This window comes from Adiantum capillus-veneris, chromosome 9 (genome assembly GCF_014529385.1).
Source record: "Adiantum capillus-veneris isolate H3 chromosome 9, ASM1452938v2, whole genome shotgun sequence".
NCBI classification, from domain to species: Eukaryota; Viridiplantae; Streptophyta; class Polypodiopsida; order Polypodiales; family Pteridaceae; genus Adiantum; species Adiantum capillus-veneris.
In genome coordinates this window covers 18137934-18158226 of record NC_140939.1, presented here as the reverse complement: position 1 = coordinate 18158226, position 20293 = coordinate 18137934, and the positions used below count along the sequence as shown (strand labels likewise).

The 20293-nt window shown below is 44.8% G+C and overlaps 1 protein-coding gene across 1 annotated transcript in view; it reads left to right on the top strand.

Moving 5' to 3' along the window:
* Positions 1 to 20293, top strand: part of MBD9 (methyl-CPG-binding domain 9) — a 97858-nt gene that overhangs the window by 52260 nt on the left and 25305 nt on the right. The window contains exons 2-9 of the mRNA XM_086519473.1: positions 10534 to 11083; positions 11461 to 12375; positions 12458 to 13087; positions 13269 to 13583; positions 13667 to 14005; positions 14093 to 14191; positions 14290 to 14754; positions 14831 to 16660. Coding sequence (XP_086375599.1) covers positions 10534 to 11083; positions 11461 to 12375; positions 12458 to 13087; positions 13269 to 13583; positions 13667 to 14005; positions 14093 to 14191; positions 14290 to 14754; positions 14831 to 16660 — 5143 coding nt within the window. The remainder of the gene's footprint in view (positions 1 to 10533; positions 11084 to 11460; positions 12376 to 12457; positions 13088 to 13268; positions 13584 to 13666; positions 14006 to 14092; positions 14192 to 14289; positions 14755 to 14830; positions 16661 to 20293) is intronic.

Below are 20293 nucleotides of genomic sequence, written 5' to 3'. Positions count from 1 at the left end.
CACCCCACGTGACAGGCTATTTTGGCATCCGTTGGGGATTCTATTGTACTCAGTAATATACAGCCCTGATTTTTCCAAAAAAAAAAGAGAGAGAGAGAGAGAGAGAGAGAGAGAGAGAGAGAGAGAGAGAGAGAGAGAGAGAGAGAGAGAGAGAGAGAGAGAGAGAGAGAGAGAGAGAGAGAGAAATGAAATGTTATATTAACGTCTTCAAAAGGCCAAAATGACCTATGAGACCAAAGCGTTACAATGTGGTGAATCTGATACAAAGTCAGAGTAACAAAATGAAATGACAAAATGATAAAATAAAAGTACTACGAGATCCTAAACTTGTAGGTCTGAGTTAAGCAGCTAGCTGGGATAGCTAAATCACAAGTCACAAGAAATCCAGCATCGGTCTCGTTGGCGGATCTCATCAATTCTCCTCCATGGACAGTAGTCTGACCGGGGGTCGTGCATGTTGGGCCAAAGTAATCCGAATCCTTTGATGTAGCCTGCGTCGATGTTGTGTAGTCCTCCGGAGTCGTGGGCGTCTGGATCTCCCCAGCTCAGTCGCTCGATCGATCAATGTGCCTCTGGTGTGAGGCGACAAGATCTGCTGTGGTAGTAGCTCCTCTGGGTGTCCAATGTCTGCTCTAAAGAAGTCTGTGATGTGTCTCTGAGACTGGCTAGCCTCTCCTCTCATCAGGCCCTCTCCGTGTTTGCGCAACTCGAGCAAGAACAAACCCAGGCATCTCTGATCCTCGTACCTCATGACTCTGGAGAGTGGTCCAAAGCCCTCTCTGAACAAGCAGTGGAAGCGGCCTCGCATCTCATAGTAGACGGGGCAGTGACATGTGTAGTGTAACTGTCTCAGGGTCCCATTCACACAGGGTGCATGTCCTGGCCTCTACTGGCACTCCGCTGTATCTCCCAGTCTCGATCTACAGTCGGTGTGAGGATGTGCGTATCTGGCCAATGGCACATTGTATCCCATGAGAAGGTGGGTGTCCATGTATCTGGGCCTCGTCACCAAACCGTCCTCCGTAAGCTGGAGAAGATGCTCTCTGTAGAAAACCATCTGCGTGCCTAGCTCCCGTGCTGGCTGTACCCATGTCCTCCTGGTGTCTAGCTGAATCAGATCTTGGCGGATGAGCCTGGTGGTCTTGGACTGTGTAAGAGTCATAGAGGGTGCATCTAGTGAGTAGTGGAAGGGGGGCAATCTGTCTATACTGAATCCATGTGCCTGGAACCATGAAGTCATCTCCCTATACCAACATGTTGTGTCTCCCTGCCTGGCTAACTGTCAAGAGGACTCAAATGCAAGGTAGGCGTATCTGTCTCTCGGTAGTTCCCACAAGCGGTGTAGGAAGGAAACAGATCTGGTGAGCGCCTCAACTACTAGTGGTGGGGCAGCTAGCTCTGCTCGGATAATGGACGTGGTATTGAAGCCTTGGCTCTAATAAGCCGCGAGATCATAGAGACCAGAGGCTTCTCCATGTCCCCCCATCCATCATTATGACCTGTTCTCTCGTGATGATCCAATGAAGGCCCCCATATCTCAGCTCCATAGAGCAATACAGAAGCCACCAAAGTGTCAAAGAGCCAGAGCTTCGTCCGAGGCTCCTGAAACTGAACTTGTGAACACATCCTCTCTAGTTTCCCCAATGCCGAATAGGCTCGGGTCAATCTTGTCTCTGCTGCTCTCCTCAAAGAAAATGTTGGTCCACTAAAAACCACTCCAAGGTAAGTGTATATTCCACTGTCTCCTGGCCATATGTGAATGCGGGCTCTGACCTCCTGATCCACTGTGGTGTGGTATTAAATGCCATGACCTTGGTTTTGCCAAGGTTGACAGACAAGCCACTCTCATCGGCAAACCTATGCAAAGCATCCAAGTGATGTTGCATCCCCTCCGGAGAGTCGGAGATCAACACAATATCATCAGCATATAACAATAGCGGAATCCATGTCCCTGCCAACGGTGCACCTCTATCACCATCTCTCTTAATGTAGTCAGAAACCTCATCCACATACATACCAAATAGAGTAGGAGAGAGCGGGCATCCCTGCTTCACCCCAATAGTGGAGTGAACCGGTGTAGATAGACCCTCTGAGGTACGTACTTGCCCTACTACTGATCTGTACAGTGCCATGATCCCTACTGACACAGACATTACATGATGCAGCAGCAGAGGCATACCCACACACACAGCCTGAGCAGAGACGTCGTTCTGGGAGCATGCCTCAGAACAGCTGGTATGATGAGGAATGCCGTTAGACTAGAGCTAGACTTCAGAGGGAAGTGCTTTTGGGGGACATAACACACAGACAGTCACAGATTGACTTCCGATGCCTAGTGCGGTAGAAGAAGAGGGCATTTTTGGCCCGACTAGAGCAGGATCTATACCAGCTATTCTCGAGTCAGGACTCGCGTGAGGCATGGAGGCTCTTTCATGAGCAGTCTTTCCCCCCTGCCATTACATGTACAGAGACTTGGGGTCAGCATGCATCATCTTTGTACACAGTTTCTGGACAGCAGCCCCTTCTCAACCCCCCGATCCATGCCCACACACATGTGCCTTTTTCACCGTTGAGATGGTGAAGAAGGCCATTGACAGGATGAGGACTGGGAGAGCATATGATCATGATGGTGTAAGGTGCAGCGGAATGAATGTTGAAGTTTGCTCAAGATGAGTGCTTTGAACTGTGCTCAAGGTTCCTTTTGTTCTTATGGAAGGGAGAGCCTTCCGTTCTTAATGAGAGAGTGCAATGGACACAAACAAAGTGAATGGACACTGTGCGTGAAAGTGCATGAGACTGAGAGATAGAGAGAGAAGAATACGACACCAGAATGTTGTCAAAACCCTCCTCCGAAGGCCCCACTCTCTATGGCGAGAGTGGTCTACTTATGATTGCACAAATCTCTACAATGCTTGGACTTGCTGACGATGTCGACGACGATGAGACGGGCTGAAATCTGAAAATGCTAAGGGCTGAAATCTGCAAATCTTTATCTGCTGAATTCTGACTCTATGTCGATGACGATGTCGATGGCGACGATGTGACGACGACGCACTGAAAACGCAGATGCTGAAATCTGCGTTTTCCGGTCTGAATCTGTAAACCTTGCGGAGTCTGACGGTGCGGCGAGGATCTACTGTGGGAAGGTGAGGTCTGCGAGGTTCGGGACTTGTTCTGCAATGTCTAAGGGCTGAAAACTGAAAACGCTGATGAGTCTTGGTGTTCCGTCACGGTGAAACTACAAAACGCTATGCTGATGCAAAAAACGCTAGGGCTCAAAACTGTCTTCTGCTGTTACCGGTGGCCTTGCAATGCAAAACTCTAGGCTGATCTGTTGAGGTCTGGTCGCCAAGCTGATGCAGAAGCAAAACGCTAGGCTGATCTTGTCCAAAACGCTAGGTTGTTGCTGGGGATGCAAAAACGCTAGGCCATCTGGGGGTGTCCTACTGAGAAGTTGCCTGTTGAGCAAGGTGCTCCTGCTGCCTCTTCTGCCAGAAAGTGCTAGCACTAGGTTTGCTTATATACCAACTTAGCAAAATTGCCCTACCTACTTTCCAACAAAAGTCATTAAAAAATAATAAGTGAAAAATGTCAAAAATAGGGAAAATAGGCCTATGCACTGTAAAAATGCTCCTGATGGGTTCTGATGGAAATCTGATGATCATGCTGTGTGCAACCAGAGGATATGCATCTAATCTACGTGTCTGGACATGCACGGTCTGCGAACAGACTCACAAAAGTGCCAGATCACTTCCCATTCTAGACTGACTTGATTGAACTGAACCCTTGTCATGCTGTAGCTTGTCCACGGACACATAGGGTTGGATGTGTCACGTGACAGATGGCTTAGTGGTTGAGCATTTCATGCATGCCAAAGATCTACTAGCAGAGCTTCTAGCAGTTATGTTTAACCGTGCCATGTGTGAGGGCTTGCCCGATACTTGGAGCTTGTCTACAATCGTACCTATCTTCAAGTCAGGAGACCCTATGGAGCCTGGAAATTATCGCACTATCACGATTGGACACACATTGGCACGGTTGTACGCATCCATTCTTGAGCAGCAACTGAGTAGATGGGCAGAGAGGGAGGGAATGCGAATCTGTGAAACTTGGGAACACTTAATCACTTCAAACAACTGGAATAATTGAACCGTAATAGAGAGTGAAGAGAGAGGAAGAAGATGTCGGAGCAGGATCATCTCTCTTTCTTAAGAGATTTATGACTCTTGGCAGACTGCAGAAATGGAAGGACGCGAGATAGAGTTCACTCTCCTCCAGAAGCAGGTGACAGAGTTGCAGAAAGCTCTCTCCTATCCAGAAGGCTATGAAGCTTTATCCACGAAGCAATTTACAAATACTTATGGAATTAGCTCGCATAGCTGACGCTTTACACCGGAAAGGTACTCCCAGGAAGCTCGAACAAAGCGCTTATCATGCCAAGCAGAAAGCTGCTAACAATCAGCCCACTTCTACTTCTTCTTCTCAAAAGAAGAAAAGAACCGCCGCACATGCAAAAGCAAAACCTAATCAGCCTAAGAAAGAGAAATATCTCTCTCCTGCAAAATTGAGAACCTGTATGAGTGACGGGAGATGTTTCAAGGGTGGAGAGTTTGAATAGGTGAAGGGTGATTGTCCCACACTTGTAACTAGAACGCCACAACCCCCTAATTCTAATGCAGTACCAGATGTGCAGGGGAATACCACAAAGGATGGTAAAGAAAGATCTCTTCTAAAGGCATGGGGCAGCCTTAACAACCAGCGGGCTCTTATATTGTTCAATCCAGGCAGTACGGATAACTTCATCTCTACGCAGCTTGCTGAAGACCTCAATTTACAGCCCAACTGCCTTGGTGTCTCTATTCAAGCATCATTTGCTTTTAAAAACTCTAGTTCTACTCCTATTATAGTGAAGCTGAATTTAAAGATAGAACAACTACAAAGATCAAGAATCTTTCTTATTAGCTTCACTTGAGGGATGTGATATAATCTTGGGAATGCCTTGGCACTACAAGATGCATCCCATCCCTGATAATGTTTAGAAAACCCTGTCCTTTGATTATAAAGGAAAGCATTTTGTTGTAACTGCGGATGCAGGTGATTGACACATTCTCATCGCCAACCACATTGCAATTAGAAAGGAAATAAAAAAGTTTCTTTTAGTGTACTTAATTTTTGCAAGAGAGAGGGATGTGTCCTTTCACAAATTTTTCGCTCTTTAGAGCAAAAGAGAACTAAGTTGTTAGAAAGACTTGAAGATTGTTTTGCAGATGAACTTCCAAATGACCCTCTCGACCTGATGATCATACAATTGATTTGATCCCAGGGAGTTCTCTTCCAAATTAACCCTCTTATAGAGTCAGTTTAATGCAGCAGGAGGAGATACTCAAGCGGGTCAATGAACTCTTGGAGAAGGGTTCAATAAGGCCTAGCACTTCTCTATATTGTTCACCTATCTTGCTAGTACAGAAAAAGGATGGCGCTTTCCGTATGTGCATAGATTATATATCTTTAAACAAGATCTTAGTCAAGAATCTCAATCCCTCGGATTATTGACATTCTTGATAAGTTACAAGGAGCAAGTATTTTTAGTCGTATAGACTCGAAGAGCGGATATCATCAAATCCGCATTGCTCCTCAGGATGTGTATAAGACTTCATTTAGAACAACCTTTGGGTTGTATGAATTCTTAGTGATGCCTTTTGGACTCACTAATGCACCAACAAATTTCAAGAGAATGATGGATAGAATTTTCCATTCATATAGAAGATTTACAATAGTCTTCTTCGACGACGTCTTACAATTATGCAAACACAAGCTATTTGTGAATGCTAAGAAAAGCGAGTTCGTTTTTAAAAGAAATTCGCTATTTGGGCCATATAGTATCTCACAATTAGGTGAAAATGGACCCTGACAAGATTCAAGCAATCGTAGAATGGCCTACACCAACTACAATACATGAAGTTTGAAGTTTTCTTGGCCTTGTTCCTATTATCGGCGTTTCATTCGAGCCTTTGCCTCCATATTTGGTCCTCTCCATGATTTGACTAAGAAGTGGATTCTATTCCATTGGGGACCTGGACAAAAACAAGCTTTTGAAAAGCTTAAGTATTTACTCAATGAAGGGCCTGTCCTCACCGTCCCTGATCTTCGCAAACCTTTCGAGGTGTATTGCGATGCATTTGGAGATTGTGTAGGAGCAGTTTTGAACCAAGAGGGTCACGCCATAGCTTATGAAAGCCGGCGCCTTAAAGATGCAGAATTGCATGCTTCCATCTATGAGAAAAAGCTAATGGCAGTAATTCATGCTCTTTCCATATGAAACATTACTTTTTAGGAGCTTATTTTGTAATTAAGACAAATCATCAGAGTCTTCGCCACTTTCTCACATAGAGAAAATTATCAGAAAAGCAGATGGGATGGGCCAATTTTCTTTCTATTTTTCATTTTCAGATTTTACATACTTCTGGAAACAAGAATGCTGTTGCAGATGCCCGCTCTAGATGTCCAAGAAGAATCTTCTGAGCTCTTATACCACTGCTACAGGCTTGGAACTCCAAGTGAGAAATCAAAAGCAACACACGAACAAAAATTGCAAATAACTGAACTGAGCTTGAATGGAAAGGGAGAGAGAAGAGGAGAGTTGACACGGAACCGCAAAGTTCTGATCCTAGATGCACTGGCCCCAAAGACTGGCGCCCCTTCCGGTATTTCTTTATTGATTGCCGATCACAAAGATACACCTCCCGAGGGTCCAACTCCGAGACTTTGCGTCGAGATGCTCTCTAAAAGTGGCCCCCAGAGACTCTTATAAACAGTACAAGGGTTGCCAAAAGGAGAGTCCCAAAAGCACTTGCTTTGAAAAGCTTTTGCATCCAAAAGCATCTGCTCCCAAAAGCATGCGCAAAGCTCCCAACAATCAACCAGCCCAAAATGCGGAATTTTCGTACAGGAGTGCCATGTGGCAGCTGACGCGAAATCTGAGTAGAGTGCCACATCAGTAGTTGGTCCGCGTTTTCAAGGTCAACCTGCCAGCCTTTGCGTCTTGTTATTTTAGGGTTTAGGAACCTTGGCCGGAGTCCATGAGTTCTAAGGGGTTAGGTTTAACTTTTTAACCGCGCCCCTCCCCCCCCCCCCCCCCCCCCCTCCTCTTAGGGCCCTCGTCTTTATTGGGCATGCCACGTCACAAACGTGTGACAGTATGTCGCATTGAGCATTCATCTTGAGTTATCACCTTTAATCACTTTCGTTGCACCTAACAATATGATATTTCATATAGGTGTTTTGTGTCCTTGTTTTGTACATGCTTTTACCTTTTATGAATGTGCAATATTTGAAATAGGTGTTTTCGGTCCCCGTTTCTTTCACCGTTGGCCAAACATGAAACGTTTCACATTGGAACACGACGTTTTAGATCGAAACGTTTCGGGGTTTAAGACCATATCTCTCATAGTCCTCTCGGATGGTATGCACCATTCAAACCACAAATTGTATCCCCTTTGGCGTCAAAACCGTTGATGTTAGGACTAGAATGAAAGGTCCCTTGTAGATCTCATGCCCAAAAGAAATGATCAAGCCAATGTCAAGGATATTGTAAGCTACAACAACCATTGGTAGACGGCACACACCACCGCCGGATGGTGTCGTCAATGGGTAAGCATAGGAGAGACAAAGTGTCTAACTTTGAGCGTGTTGTCCACCCAAAAACATGCCTGTGAGGTGCTGAAAATGCCGCTGTCCAGTGAAAATCAGCAAGCTCGGATCTCCATGTGCACAACTATTGGCGGAAGGCTGAACAAAAAGAAAAAACAGGGCATAGAAAAAAAGCAATTACTGTATCACCATCATCGTCGTCGAACCATTTGTAGAACTGGTGTAGACAGTTGTTGGAAGCGATTTGATGCCGATCTCTGCCGTAGAGTCTGTGATGAAAGCTTGGTAACCTATCTTTGAGTCTGAATAGGCACTCCAAGTTCACTGACTCCACTAATGCAATAGGGAAGATGAGATCCGACGATTGTGGGTGTGAGGCTGAGAAGAGGAACTCCGTTGCAGAGATTCGATGTCACCATAGGAGAGGAGGCCCTTTTGTCTATGACCAAAACTGGTGGGGCTGGCTGAAAACATCCCATCCGAATGGAAATTTTGAGGCAATGGAAAGAGATAAAGGGACGGGCAAGGAAGGAAGCTGTAGATCCATCAAAACGTAGTCAGGGGTTCAGCCACCCATTGTCTCTAATAACACTAGCAGCTAGAATTAGAAAGCAAACCGCAAACACCAAAGATGTGAGGGTGGAAGAGGAAAGTGAAGAGAGAGAGAGAGACCAAAAACGGTAGAGGGAGGAGGGGACATGGTGCAAGTGACCCCTTGCTCAGATTCAACACTGTGAGCCACAAGGGGCAAGAGGCTGTCAAAATATGGGGGAACTCTCAAGTGTGCCAACCATCCCTACTGTCCCATGATCTCATAAATAGAATAAAAAAGGAAAATTCTAAAAGGGTACAAGAAATAAGAGTATCTAGCCGGCCAATGTGGCCTGGCTTGGACCAGGTGCAAAACCTACAATTCCATGCATGTGGGTGGCCAGCCCAGGAGCACATTAGCCATACAAGTATGCCCTAACCGTAGATGAAGCAGCAAAGTGCTGTAACTCTGATAACTGTGTTTTTGCTGGAGTATGTGAGGTGAAATGTGTGCAGTATTTTGTCAATCCACTTGTGAGATGATATAGTGACGAATATGATAAGATTCGGTATATCTAGAGATTTGTTAGAGATGGGTGAGATTTGGATGTAATGGGGAAATGATTCCTAACGATCACGATCGTTTCTGAGATGGTGACGGGTGATCAAGGCCAAGGTGATCATTATGATAGAAAATTGTGTAGTGACGAGTGTTGTAACTTGTTTGTGCTAGTGCATGATTTGAGTATTGTTTGGTGCACGACAATCAAATGCATGTCTGCCTGCTGTCAGTCTCTACTGAGCCGGTTTATTGTTTACTTTTTGTTTTGCACACATAATCAAGGGCGATTACTCTTCTCTTAAGGGCGGAAAGGGGGAGGGGGTGGGGGATATCACAAAGTGATGACGTGATATGGCTGAACTGATTGGATGAGGAGAGCACTGGTCGCACGGGAGCCTTGGACTGGATCAAAGGACGAAGTCTGAGTCCAAGCGTGCATGAATCGCAGTGGGAATCCCGGAGAGGTTCGCAGCACGAATCACGGCCCTGCTCACATGGCATGACAGTGTGGTGTTGATGTGGCAGTATGGATCCACGACTTGCTTTCCACGGCTCACCCAAAACTTTTTTCCAACCAGAGAGAAAAAGGGAAAACTTAAAAACTTTTCCGGTTTTTAGGTCAAAATTTGAAGGATTTATTGGTTTTTCCACTAAATCTTCTAAAATTTTACTGGTTTTTTTCAAGGCAAGCTGAGAACCTAGCCTGGATTTCACAAATTTAGCCGGTTAAAAATACACGGAAGGTCGGTTTTGTGTGAACACTGCAAGTTTCTGGATTTAGTCACTGAAAGCGTTGACTTTTTGGGTGCTAGGCTTTGGGGCTTCAAATTTTGATAGCAGTTGCTTTTTGGGCCTGCGTGGTTTTAAAAGAGTGCCGAGGGGTCACTTTGGCGATGGGTGCATGGTTGCAACTTGCAAGATTGTAGAGCTACTTCCCAACGTTTGTATTTGGGATTGTAAAGAAACAAAGAAGTATCGTGTGGCCCGCATAGTTGCCAAGAAACTTGCTTCTTCTATCAAAGAAACTCGCTTCTTGTATCAAAGAAACTTGCTTCTTGTATCAAAGAAACTTGTGAAAAATTTAGAACGTTTCGAAACTTTTCTTGAAACTTTTGTTGAACATTTCAATGGCGAATGCTTTCTACTAGCATCTAAGTTACCTGGTCTTTTCCGTATGTTACTTTGATGGAAGTTTTTAACTTCCAAGTGAGTTTTTGAATCTCCCAATCTTTTTATGTTGATTTGTGTGTACATATGTCATGAGCGTGAGCTTTAAGCATACGTATCAATGGCCTGACGAAACTTCTTTTTTGGCGTTTCTTAAACTAGTGAAATTTGAAACTTTTGAAACTCATTTCATATGAACGTTTCAAAACTTTGTGGCTACTATGCATGTGGGGCGCCTGACTTAGGGGCCAGTGCATGTGGGTGGAGAACTAAGATCCACCGTTTATTTGAAAACTGCTTTGAGGTGCCCACCAGACTTGGCTATCTTATAGTATTTGTGTGCGCGCTTTGCCTTTAAAGATCATTTCAAATCTTTGCATGCTTTCTTTGAAGAAACATGAAGCTCTCGGAGTCGGGTTAGGTATCATGACACAGCATATATCTTTTGTACCGACAATCCAAAATATCTCCATAATTTGTTCATGTCTGTGTATTCTTTCATCCTAAACGACCGAAATGATATTGTTCAAGTGCGTCATGGTGGTTTAGGGACTGTTTGTGTTATGATTACAATGTTCTTAAGATGCTGCAGGGAGCTATTTTGAATTATGATGTGTTTTCAGGTTGAAGACACTTTGTCGTGCGAAGGAGGATACACATGCAGAAGTTCAGATTTCAGGGAGAGCAGATGCAGTGGACTCTGTCTCTGCTGGGGAAAAGAACTCATCTTTTACAAGTGCTAGTGCCTTAAGCAAAGAGCTAGATGATGATATGGAGGCTTCTTCCAAAGATTCAGACGAAGAAAAACTTGGTCAGGAACATTTGCAAAAGTTAAAGGACTTTTTAGGTCAGCAAGGTGGAAAGCTAGATGGTGATTGGAGTGTTAGTGTGAAAAAACGAGCCCATTCTGAAAAGGCTTTTGATGTGATGTACTTTTCTCCTGATAAACAGAAATTTCGTTCTAAGCTTGAAGTAGCCAGATTTTTGGGTGTTTTAGAGCAGAGAAAGGAAGATGCCAGTTTAAAAGAATTTTCTTCTTCTGTGGGAAGAGGAAGGAAAAGGGAAGTGCCGCAAGAACCTCATCCCAGTGATGAGGAGTTGACAAAGCGAAGAAGGATGGAGGCTGTTAATTCTTTGGAGTCACAAGACCATGTTAGCAACCTGGAGCATCAGGTTATTCTTTTGCTTCTCTTGTATGACGTCTCGACTGCGATTTAATGTCTCCTTGAGAGATGCTCAGCACACAGAACTTTGTGTTGAGTGAGTGAGTCCGTGTGTGTTTTTCGAAGCATACATTTCTTTTCACCAAAAAAATGTGTCTGTGTGTCTACACACACACACACACGCACGCACGCGCGCGCGCACACACACACACACACGTTCTCTTACTACAGGGCTCTAGTGATGAAAGTAGGGATGATGTTTAATTTAGTCACGACTATTCTTGTGGATGATTATCCTGAGTCTGTAAGTTGCACTTCTCATATAAAGGTGAATTTGGGCTTTTTCCTGCGGTATTTTTTAGCAAAGCATTTGTACCCTAAATGCAGCTACCTTTTCAAAGCATGGACTTGAGGGTGGAGGCTTTGGGTGTTACAAATCGACGACCTGGGTACTACAATGAGCATTTCGTCTGGCCTGTGGGTTACCGTTGCTCATGGCATGATGGTGTAACAGGATCAATCTGCACGTCAGAAGTAATTGATGGTGGCCATTCACCCCCCATTTTCAGAGTTACAAGAACCTCCTGTAATGTGTCAGATCTTTGCAACAATCGAAAGGACGATCTTTTGCAAAATCCGAAGGAATCTAGCATGGAAGTCTGCCAAGAAGCACAGGCAAAGTCAGAATCAAATATGAATCCTGTCTATGATGAAGATCATGAGCTAAACATGCTGCAGGCAGCCCTGGCAGGCTTTTTAGATGGGGATGCCCGCGTATCTCTAGCAGGTGATGAAAATGAGAATGTTTGCCCCGGATCAACTGCACCTAAAAACCTGCATCAAGCGGAAGGTATGTTTGTGAAACCTGAGTCTCGTAATTGTGCCACAACTACACAAGCTAAAGAGGATGAAATAGGAGACATAGTTGTGGAGAGCTCTTCTTCTTGGGGGGCTTGGAGATTACTTGCTGAGCAGGTTGTGAGTCGTGCAGCAATATTGTATGAGAGGGGTTCATTTCAGCTTGGTTGCAAGCATGTGGAAAGCTCTCTACTATCTGCGTTAGGGCTCAATGTTTTTAACAGCCTGGAAGGTCCTGCTCAAGGAAGATTACATGATGCACAGTTTTTTTTCACCAAACTATCTGAATGGATGGGGCAGGATCGCTTTGGCTTCAACATTCCAGTCATACAGAAGTATCTTGAAGCTCAGAGGGCCAAGCTAGAATTGCCACGTCCTCCACCTCCTATGGGGTCTCCTATCTGTGAAAAAGTATCCCCTGATTTTGTTGGGGATTTGCTTCAGGTATTTGTATGGAGTTCTTATTTGTTTACATGTCCTTCTGTTGTGCTCCTTATAGATGTTTGTCCCTCTTAAACCATTGTAGATTTGGGAGTTTTTGTGTCGCTTTGCGGATATTCTTGGGCAGAAAGAACCTCCTTCCTTGGAGGAGTTAGAAGAGATTGTAGCTGATGCTTCACACATGGATGCTCGCAAAAGTCAAAACAAAAGGGCCATGCCTATGACGAGCCAAAGTGCAAGTCAAGATGGAAGCCTGTTGCAGAATCATGCCGTAGCATCCACAGTCCAGAGTCAAGAGTTAATAGGGACAAAAAGGTTCACAAGAAGCAAAACTTTTAGTTCTCCAGGTTGCTGCAGTGCAGCATTGGCTGCATCAAACATTGCTCTGCTCAAAATTGCTCTATCAGACCTTCAGCAAATGGTTTCAGGAGGGGGTTCTGATTTGACTTTTGAGCCCAAACGTGGAAAAAAGAAGGAGGGGGAAGCTGCAGGGTCCTTGAAAAAGAAATCAGCTAATTTTATGCCTTTGAATGACCTAACGTGGCCAGAAGTTGCTAGGCGTTATGTTATCGGTCTCTTAACATTAAGTACTTGTGGAGAGAACCTTGACATTAGCGTTCAAGAGCGCCGAAAGATATTGAGATGCATACAAGGAGATGGTGGCGTTTTGTGTGGTGCTTTGGATGGTGTTGCAGCCATTGAAGCTGATGCTCTGGTGACTATTCTTTCTTATTGTCGTCTTGCTTTTTCACAAGATTTTGTGAGCTTATTATGCCTGGTCCTATCATACTGCATGTGCATATCATTGTGGAAGCATGTATTAATTTTGCATGGTTTGGTATTAATTTTTCCATAATATGGTTTAACTCTTTTTTGTTTCAAATTGTACAATTTAGTTGCTTGCAACTGCAGAAAAGCAACTTTCACGCTGGCTACCAGGTGCTGAGGACAAACCTAACTCAGATTCTGCAGCTAAGCCAAGGTCAGAATGCAAGCCTTCAGAAGCTGCACTAGCTGGTGGAACCTCAAGGAAACCTGCTTGGGCCTTTGTTCTAGAACCAGTTCGTAAGCTGGCCACAAATGTTGGAGCAAGGATTAGAAATTGTGTAAGAGAGGCGCTTGAGATGAATCCTCCGGACTGGGCTAGAGAAACACTAGAATGGTCAATAAGTAAAGATGTTTATAAGGGAAATGCTTCTGGACCAACAAAGGTATTGTCAAGGTTGGTATGCATAAATTTTTGCAATTTTTGATGAGAGATTGACTCAATTGCTTTTTGTTTTCGTGCATGCAGAGAGCTGTTCTCTCGGTTTTAGAAAAGGTGGCTGATGAAAAGTTTGTAATCCCGCTAAAAGTGGAGAAGAAGGTGGTCAAGTACATGGCTGCCACCCCTGCTCTTGTAATGAAAAGATGCCGTATCATTCTTCGAGAACTTGTAATGTTGGATGAGGTCCGCATCTTTTGTAATTCCCTAGGAGGAACTGTTTTGGGTTATTTTGAAAAAGAAGATGACAACATGGAAGTACCCCTTCCGTTAGTTGCACGCCCCCTTGATTTTAGGATGATAGATTGTCGGTTGGCAGCTTGGTCATACGGGGACTCACATGAATTTTATGCTGCTGACATGCGACAGGTGTGTTTTAAAGATGGTGGGATCTTCTTAGATTTAAAATTCTGAACTACTGTTAAAGTATGTCATACATGTAATGATCTTTCACAGCTTTTCCAAAACATTCCTATCATTTTCCACGATCGTGAGGATTTGATTAAAGTTGGGGAAGAGATGTCGCAGCGCTTCGAAGCTCTTTACGAGGAGAAGGTATATCTGTTACCAGCTTCATGTGAGTAATGAGGAGAAGGAGAAGGCATATCTATCACCACCTTCATGCTAACATAACTCATTTCTGAATGCACCAGGTTATCAAGCTGGTCAGTGGTAAAGAGGAAATTGTGGGCTTGAAAGAAACAAATCAGGCAGATGCAACTGAGGGAAACGGGGTTGCTACAGAGGATAAAGCCAAACTGTCTTCAACAGAGGAGGATGAAGAACTTAAAAAAGCGCCTTGGGAAGAAGGGGTGTGCAAGATTTGTGGAGTCGATAAGGATGATGATAGCACACTATTATGCGATGGATGTGATGCTGAGTATCATATTTACTGTCTGGAACCTCCTCTTTCCATGATACCCGAGGGAAATTGGTATTGTCCAGGTTGTGTAGCTGGGGTGCAAGGCGGCTCAACAAGCTGTACTGCTGTTGCTGAACCTAGTGGAACAATTTTTAAACAGTTACATCAAAGCCGATTGTCTGAAGCCGGAAGCATTCTGTCTACATTGGTGAGGAGCATGGATGGAAAAGATTACTGGCACCTTACGGGATCAGAGGTTTGCATTGTAAAGCATTTCTTTGTTGTTCTGCGCTATACTTTTGAAGTGCTAATTTTGTCTCCCTGGTTTCTAGAGGGTGCGAATGTTGAAATTTTTGTGCGACAAAGTTTTGGAATCAACTGTTATCAGGGATCATATTGACCAGAGCATAGAGGCCTTGCCTGAACTTCAACAGAGGCTACGAGTTCTCTTGATAGAACGGCAGAGTATGAATCTCATCAATCTGCATCCTGTTCAGAATATAGCACAGATTCAAAATGGAAACATCCTATCACAAAGTCTGGGAAAACAAAACTGTGTGCAAAGCTTGCCAGGAAGCATTGTTGAAGCGCCTGGTATTCTCAGCACTTCACCTGCCAGCACCTTTATCCAGTCTGTGGAGTTACCTGCCGCAGATGAGCAGGAAGGTCCTGGTAGCATGCCCCAAGGCTTAAATTTTGGAAGTCAAACAGATAAGGGTTTAGCTACAGGGATACCTTTAGACACCCATCATGCCAGTGAAATTGAAGCCTCTCCTTTACAAAATATTCAAAGTACACCTGGGAAGACAATGTTGGAGATACTGGAGGCAGAAATAGAGAAAGTAGAGGGGGAGCTGATGAAAATGGCTCCTCGGAGAGAGTGTCTTGGAAGAGATGGTGTTGGCAGGACCTATTGGGCCCTTGGTTGGGCAGGAAGATTTCCTTGGATTTTAGCAGAAAAAGGTTCTTCTGCTGACAGCATTTCAGATACTCATTTCTGTAACCAGGTCAACATGATGGGCCAGCCAGACGTGCAAGAATGGTCTGGATATAATGATAGTGAGTGTGTGGAGCAGCTTCTCAAGTGGCTGAAACCAACAGTTGCAGCAGAGAAACTTTTGAAATCTGCTCTCACAAAATGGTGTATGATCTGGAGTTCGAAATATAAGAAAGAACCAGATAAGCAGCAAACATCCAAAATGAGATATGCTACTCCAGTCACAGTAAATACAAAAGCTGCTACCATACTTTCGAAGAAGTTTGGGTCAATCTCCCAAGCAGAAGGAACCGGAGAGGAACCTTCTCGCAAACGGGGCAGGAAGAAAAAGTCTCTTGTTGATGGGAAAATTTATAGATGCGATTGCTTGGAGTTAGTCTGGACAGCAAGGATCCATTGTCCGTATTGTCATCATACTTATGACAATGTTGCAGAACTTCACGGACATAATAATGGGACTTGCAGTTGGAGGGGATTTGAAGATGAAAGTGAAGCCTTAATCCATGCAAAGGCGAAGAAGGCAAAAAACAAGGGCCAAGATTTCCAGCCTCTAGACCTCTCTATTATAATCAAAAGATTTACAGTGCATACCTCCAATCGAACAAGAGTCTCACAAATTGGATGCCTTGCAGATAAAGGTCCGAGATTTGTACCCGCTCCGGCTGTCTCTCCTTTGCTGGATCCATCTCTCCATATGGCAGCCACTGCCTCAATATCCTCAGATCTGCGTCGTAGTGTTACAGTCAACATTATTAAAGATAAGATTCAGACTGCTGGTGATACAGCTCAGTCCAGTGATGGACCTACGCGGCTGAAGAACAATGGGTCTACAGATATTCACGTGTCAGATATTAGGATATCTGAGGATCCTACTGCACATATTGGCAAAAAGTTCAGTACTAGTCAAGATCAAGACAGAGATGTGTCGGGTTCAAGTATTCCAGACGAGACTCTGATTTCAGGCAGAGCCAACAGTCTGTTGGCCCTCCTACCACCTTCTGAGCCTTTGCTCATGACAAATATGTGGGCTTTCAAGAAACTCAAAGCCAGCTTGCTTGACATAGAGTCTTTATTGTCTACTGATATCATGGAGACTTCGAGAAGTGAACCAAATCGGAGACGAGCTTGGAGGTCTTTTGTCAAGTCAGCAACTTCTATTCTTGAGGTACTTTTTTGTTCAGGCTATGTTTATAGTAGGGCATGATGAGGCAATCGTACACACTGCTCTGGCAGATAGAAGATATTCGAGAAGCCTTTAGAAGCTAAAAGCTTAGTTTTCTGACTGTGTCAACTGATACTTGGATTTAATAGATGTGGGTTTTGCCAAGCTTGGGGGCAAGGGGGGGAATGGGCGGGGATTGACCCAGGTTGTGCCAGGAAAGCTGTAGCCTGTAGCTTCCTTTCTTTCTTTAAAGGATAAAAGGGTAGCTGTATGCTGAGTGAAAGTAGACCTCTAGGGATGCTCATGTGAGCCTGTCACTCAAAAGAGGTACAATGCTATGAGAAAAGCAATGTGCAAAAATTATCAGCACATCCCGGTAGCATGTACGAGGAATGTAAGATGAACCATCGGGGGGCGGGGCGGGGCAGGGGTGTGTGTGTGTGTGTGGAGATTGACACAGGTTGTGTTAGGAAAGCAGTAGCTTTTTTTTTTTTGTCTTTGGGATAAAGGGGTAGCTGTATGCTGAGTAAAAGTAGACCTCTAGGGATGCTCATGTGAGCGTGTCACCCTAAAGAAGTATGGTGCTATGAGAAAAGCCAACGTGCAAAAACTATCTGTACGTGTCGCATGCTCCGGTAGCATGTACGAGGATGTGCATGTACGTGTCGCCGTGTACCCACGTAAAGTAGCTTTATTTCTTGCACGAGGGTGAGAAAATTTTGTTGCATTTAGTGCTAATATCTGTACATCCATGGGTGATTAGGATTGGCAACATTTGTGCGGCTTGCACCTCTTATCTTTCAGCCTTCTTGGTTGTTGAAGACTGGCAAGAGTTTGACATCAAGCTGCACATCTTGCCTACAGTGGGTGTATAGGGCGAAGGCCAAGTTAACAAAGAGAGTTTTTTTCTAGGGATGTAAAGAAGGCTTGTTAAAGTTTTGACACCAAGATGCACTGTGAGAGTGGGCATCCTTATTTCACCCCTATATTGGAGTGCACTGGCTGTGATAAATATTTTGAGGTCTGTACTCGTCCAACCACAGTCTCAGAGTGCCATAACACCCCATATTAGTTCATGGGATACTCATAAAGCCTGCAGTCTATGCATCAGGCAGGTTCTTGGTACCGTGTCAAAGGCTTTGCGGCAGTATATCCTTTTCCCATGTGCTCTTGCCTCCTTAATGATAACTCTGAGAGTGAATGTATGATCCAGAGTGGAAAATCTCCTCCGAACCCTTGCCTACTGCCCTCTCTCTCTCTCTGCCCATCTGCTGGACTCATGTTCCAAGATAGATGCATAGAGTTTGGCTAGTGAGTGACCAACCATAATAGTTATTCGGTGAATTGGGATCACCTTACTTGAATATCGGCTTGATCGTGTACATACTCCAAGTGTTAGGAAATCCCTCACACATAGCTCTGTTAAACATGAGAGCTAGTAGATCTACTACCGTGTCTGTGACATGTATGAAATGCTCTTCAACTAGTCGGTCATGGTCCTGAAATCTCCTCGTACTCAGCTTGTCAATGGCTTTCTTTACCAATTATATGGTAAAGAAGGTACAAGTATGCATTTCATTTCATTTCTCTCTCTCTCTCAAAAGATACATATCACTTTAGCTCGACATGCAAGACGTCCAACCAGAGTACTGACCATGGAGGAGGTCGATGAGATCCGACAGCGACCGATGAGAGATTTCATATGAACCCACCAAACCCCCACCCCCCCTATTTCCTTTCTCCTTAGTGTTTTAGTGTTAGTTCTTTGTAACTTTGTAATTTCCGTACTTAGACATGGTATCAGATTCACTAGTTGTAACTTTTTGGTCTCCAGCTTACGGAGGACGGTTTTGTGACGAGGCCCAGATACATGGATACCCACTTGTCTCATGGGATACGATGTGCTATTGGCCAGATACGCACATCTTCACACCAGCTGCGGATCGAGACTGGGAGATACAACGGAGTACCAGCAGAGGCCAGGATATGCCCCCATGTATAACATCGAGCCTGAGACAGAGTTGCACTACACATGCCACTGCCCCGTCTACTACGAGATATGAGGCGGCTTCCATTGCTTGTTCAGAGAGGGCTTTGGACCACTCTCTAGAGTCGTGCGGTACGAGGATCAGAGATGCCTGGGTCTGTTTTTGCTCGAGCTGCGTAGACACAGAGAGAGCTTGATGAGAGGAGAGGCTAGCTAGTCTCAGAGACAAATCATAGACTTTTTTAGAGCTGCATTGGACACCCGGAGGAGCTACTACCATAGCAGAGCTCGTCGCCTCACACCAGAGGCACATTGCTTGACCGAGCGACCGAGCTGGGGAGATCCAGACACCCACGACTACAGAGGACTACACAACATCGACGGAGGCTGCATCAAAGGATTCAGATCACTTGGCCCGACACGCACGACGCCTGGCCAGACTACTGACCATGCAGGAGATTGATGAGATCCGCCAGCGGCCGATGCTGGAGGTCTTGTGATCTAGCTATCCCAGCTAGCTGCTTAGCTCACACCTAGCAGTTTAGGATTCCATAGTATTTTATTTTGTCATTTTGTCATCTTGTTATTCTAACTTTGTATCAGATACACCCCATTGTAACTTTCTGGTCCCATAGGTCACTTTGGCCTTTTGAAGACGTTAATATAACATTTCATTTCATTTCATTTCTCCCCCCCCCCCCCCCCCCCGATCCATGCCCACATACATGTGCTTTTTTCACCGTTGAGATGGTGAAGAAAGCCATTGACAGGATGAGGACTGGGAGACCATATGATCATGATGGCCTAGTGGCTGAGCATTTCATGCATGCCAAAGATCTACTAGCAGAGCTTCTAGCTGTTATGTTTAATTGTGCCATGTGTGAGGGCTTGCTTGATACTTGGAGCCTATCTACGATTGTACCTATCTTCAAGTCAGGAGACCCTATGGAGCCTAGGGATCATCGCATTGTCATGATTGGACACACACTGGCACGGTTGTACGCATCCATCCTTGAGCAGCAATTGAGTAGATGGGCAGAGAGGGGAGGAATGCGTGCAGCTGGGCAGGCAGGGTTCAGGAGAGGCTTCTCTACTCTTGACCATATCTTGACACTCAGGGCCATCATCAAGGAGGGCAGATCTCATGGGAGACGGATCTATTGTAGCTTTGTGGACTTCCGCAAAGCCTTTGACACAGTACCCAGAGCTAGATTGATGCGCAGATTACAGGAGATGGGAGTACCCACAAAGCTCATTTGGGGGATCATGGCGTTGTACAGATTAGTAGTAGGGCATGTACGCACCTCTGAGGGACTATCTACACCGGTTCACTCCACTATTGGGGTGAAGCATGGCTGCCCGCTCTCTCCTACTCTATTCGGTATGTATGTGGATGAGGTTTCTGACTACATGGAGAGCGATGGTGATAGAGGTGCCCAACTGGCAGGGACATGGATTCCACTTTTGTTATATGCTGATGATATTGTGCTGATCTCCGAATCTTCGGAGGGGATGCAACGTCACTTGGATGCTTTGCATAGGTTTGCTCACGAAAGTGGTTTGTCTGTCAACCTTGGTAAAACCAAGGTTATGGTGTATAATACCACCCCACAATGGATCAGGAGGTCAGCACCTACATTCACATATGG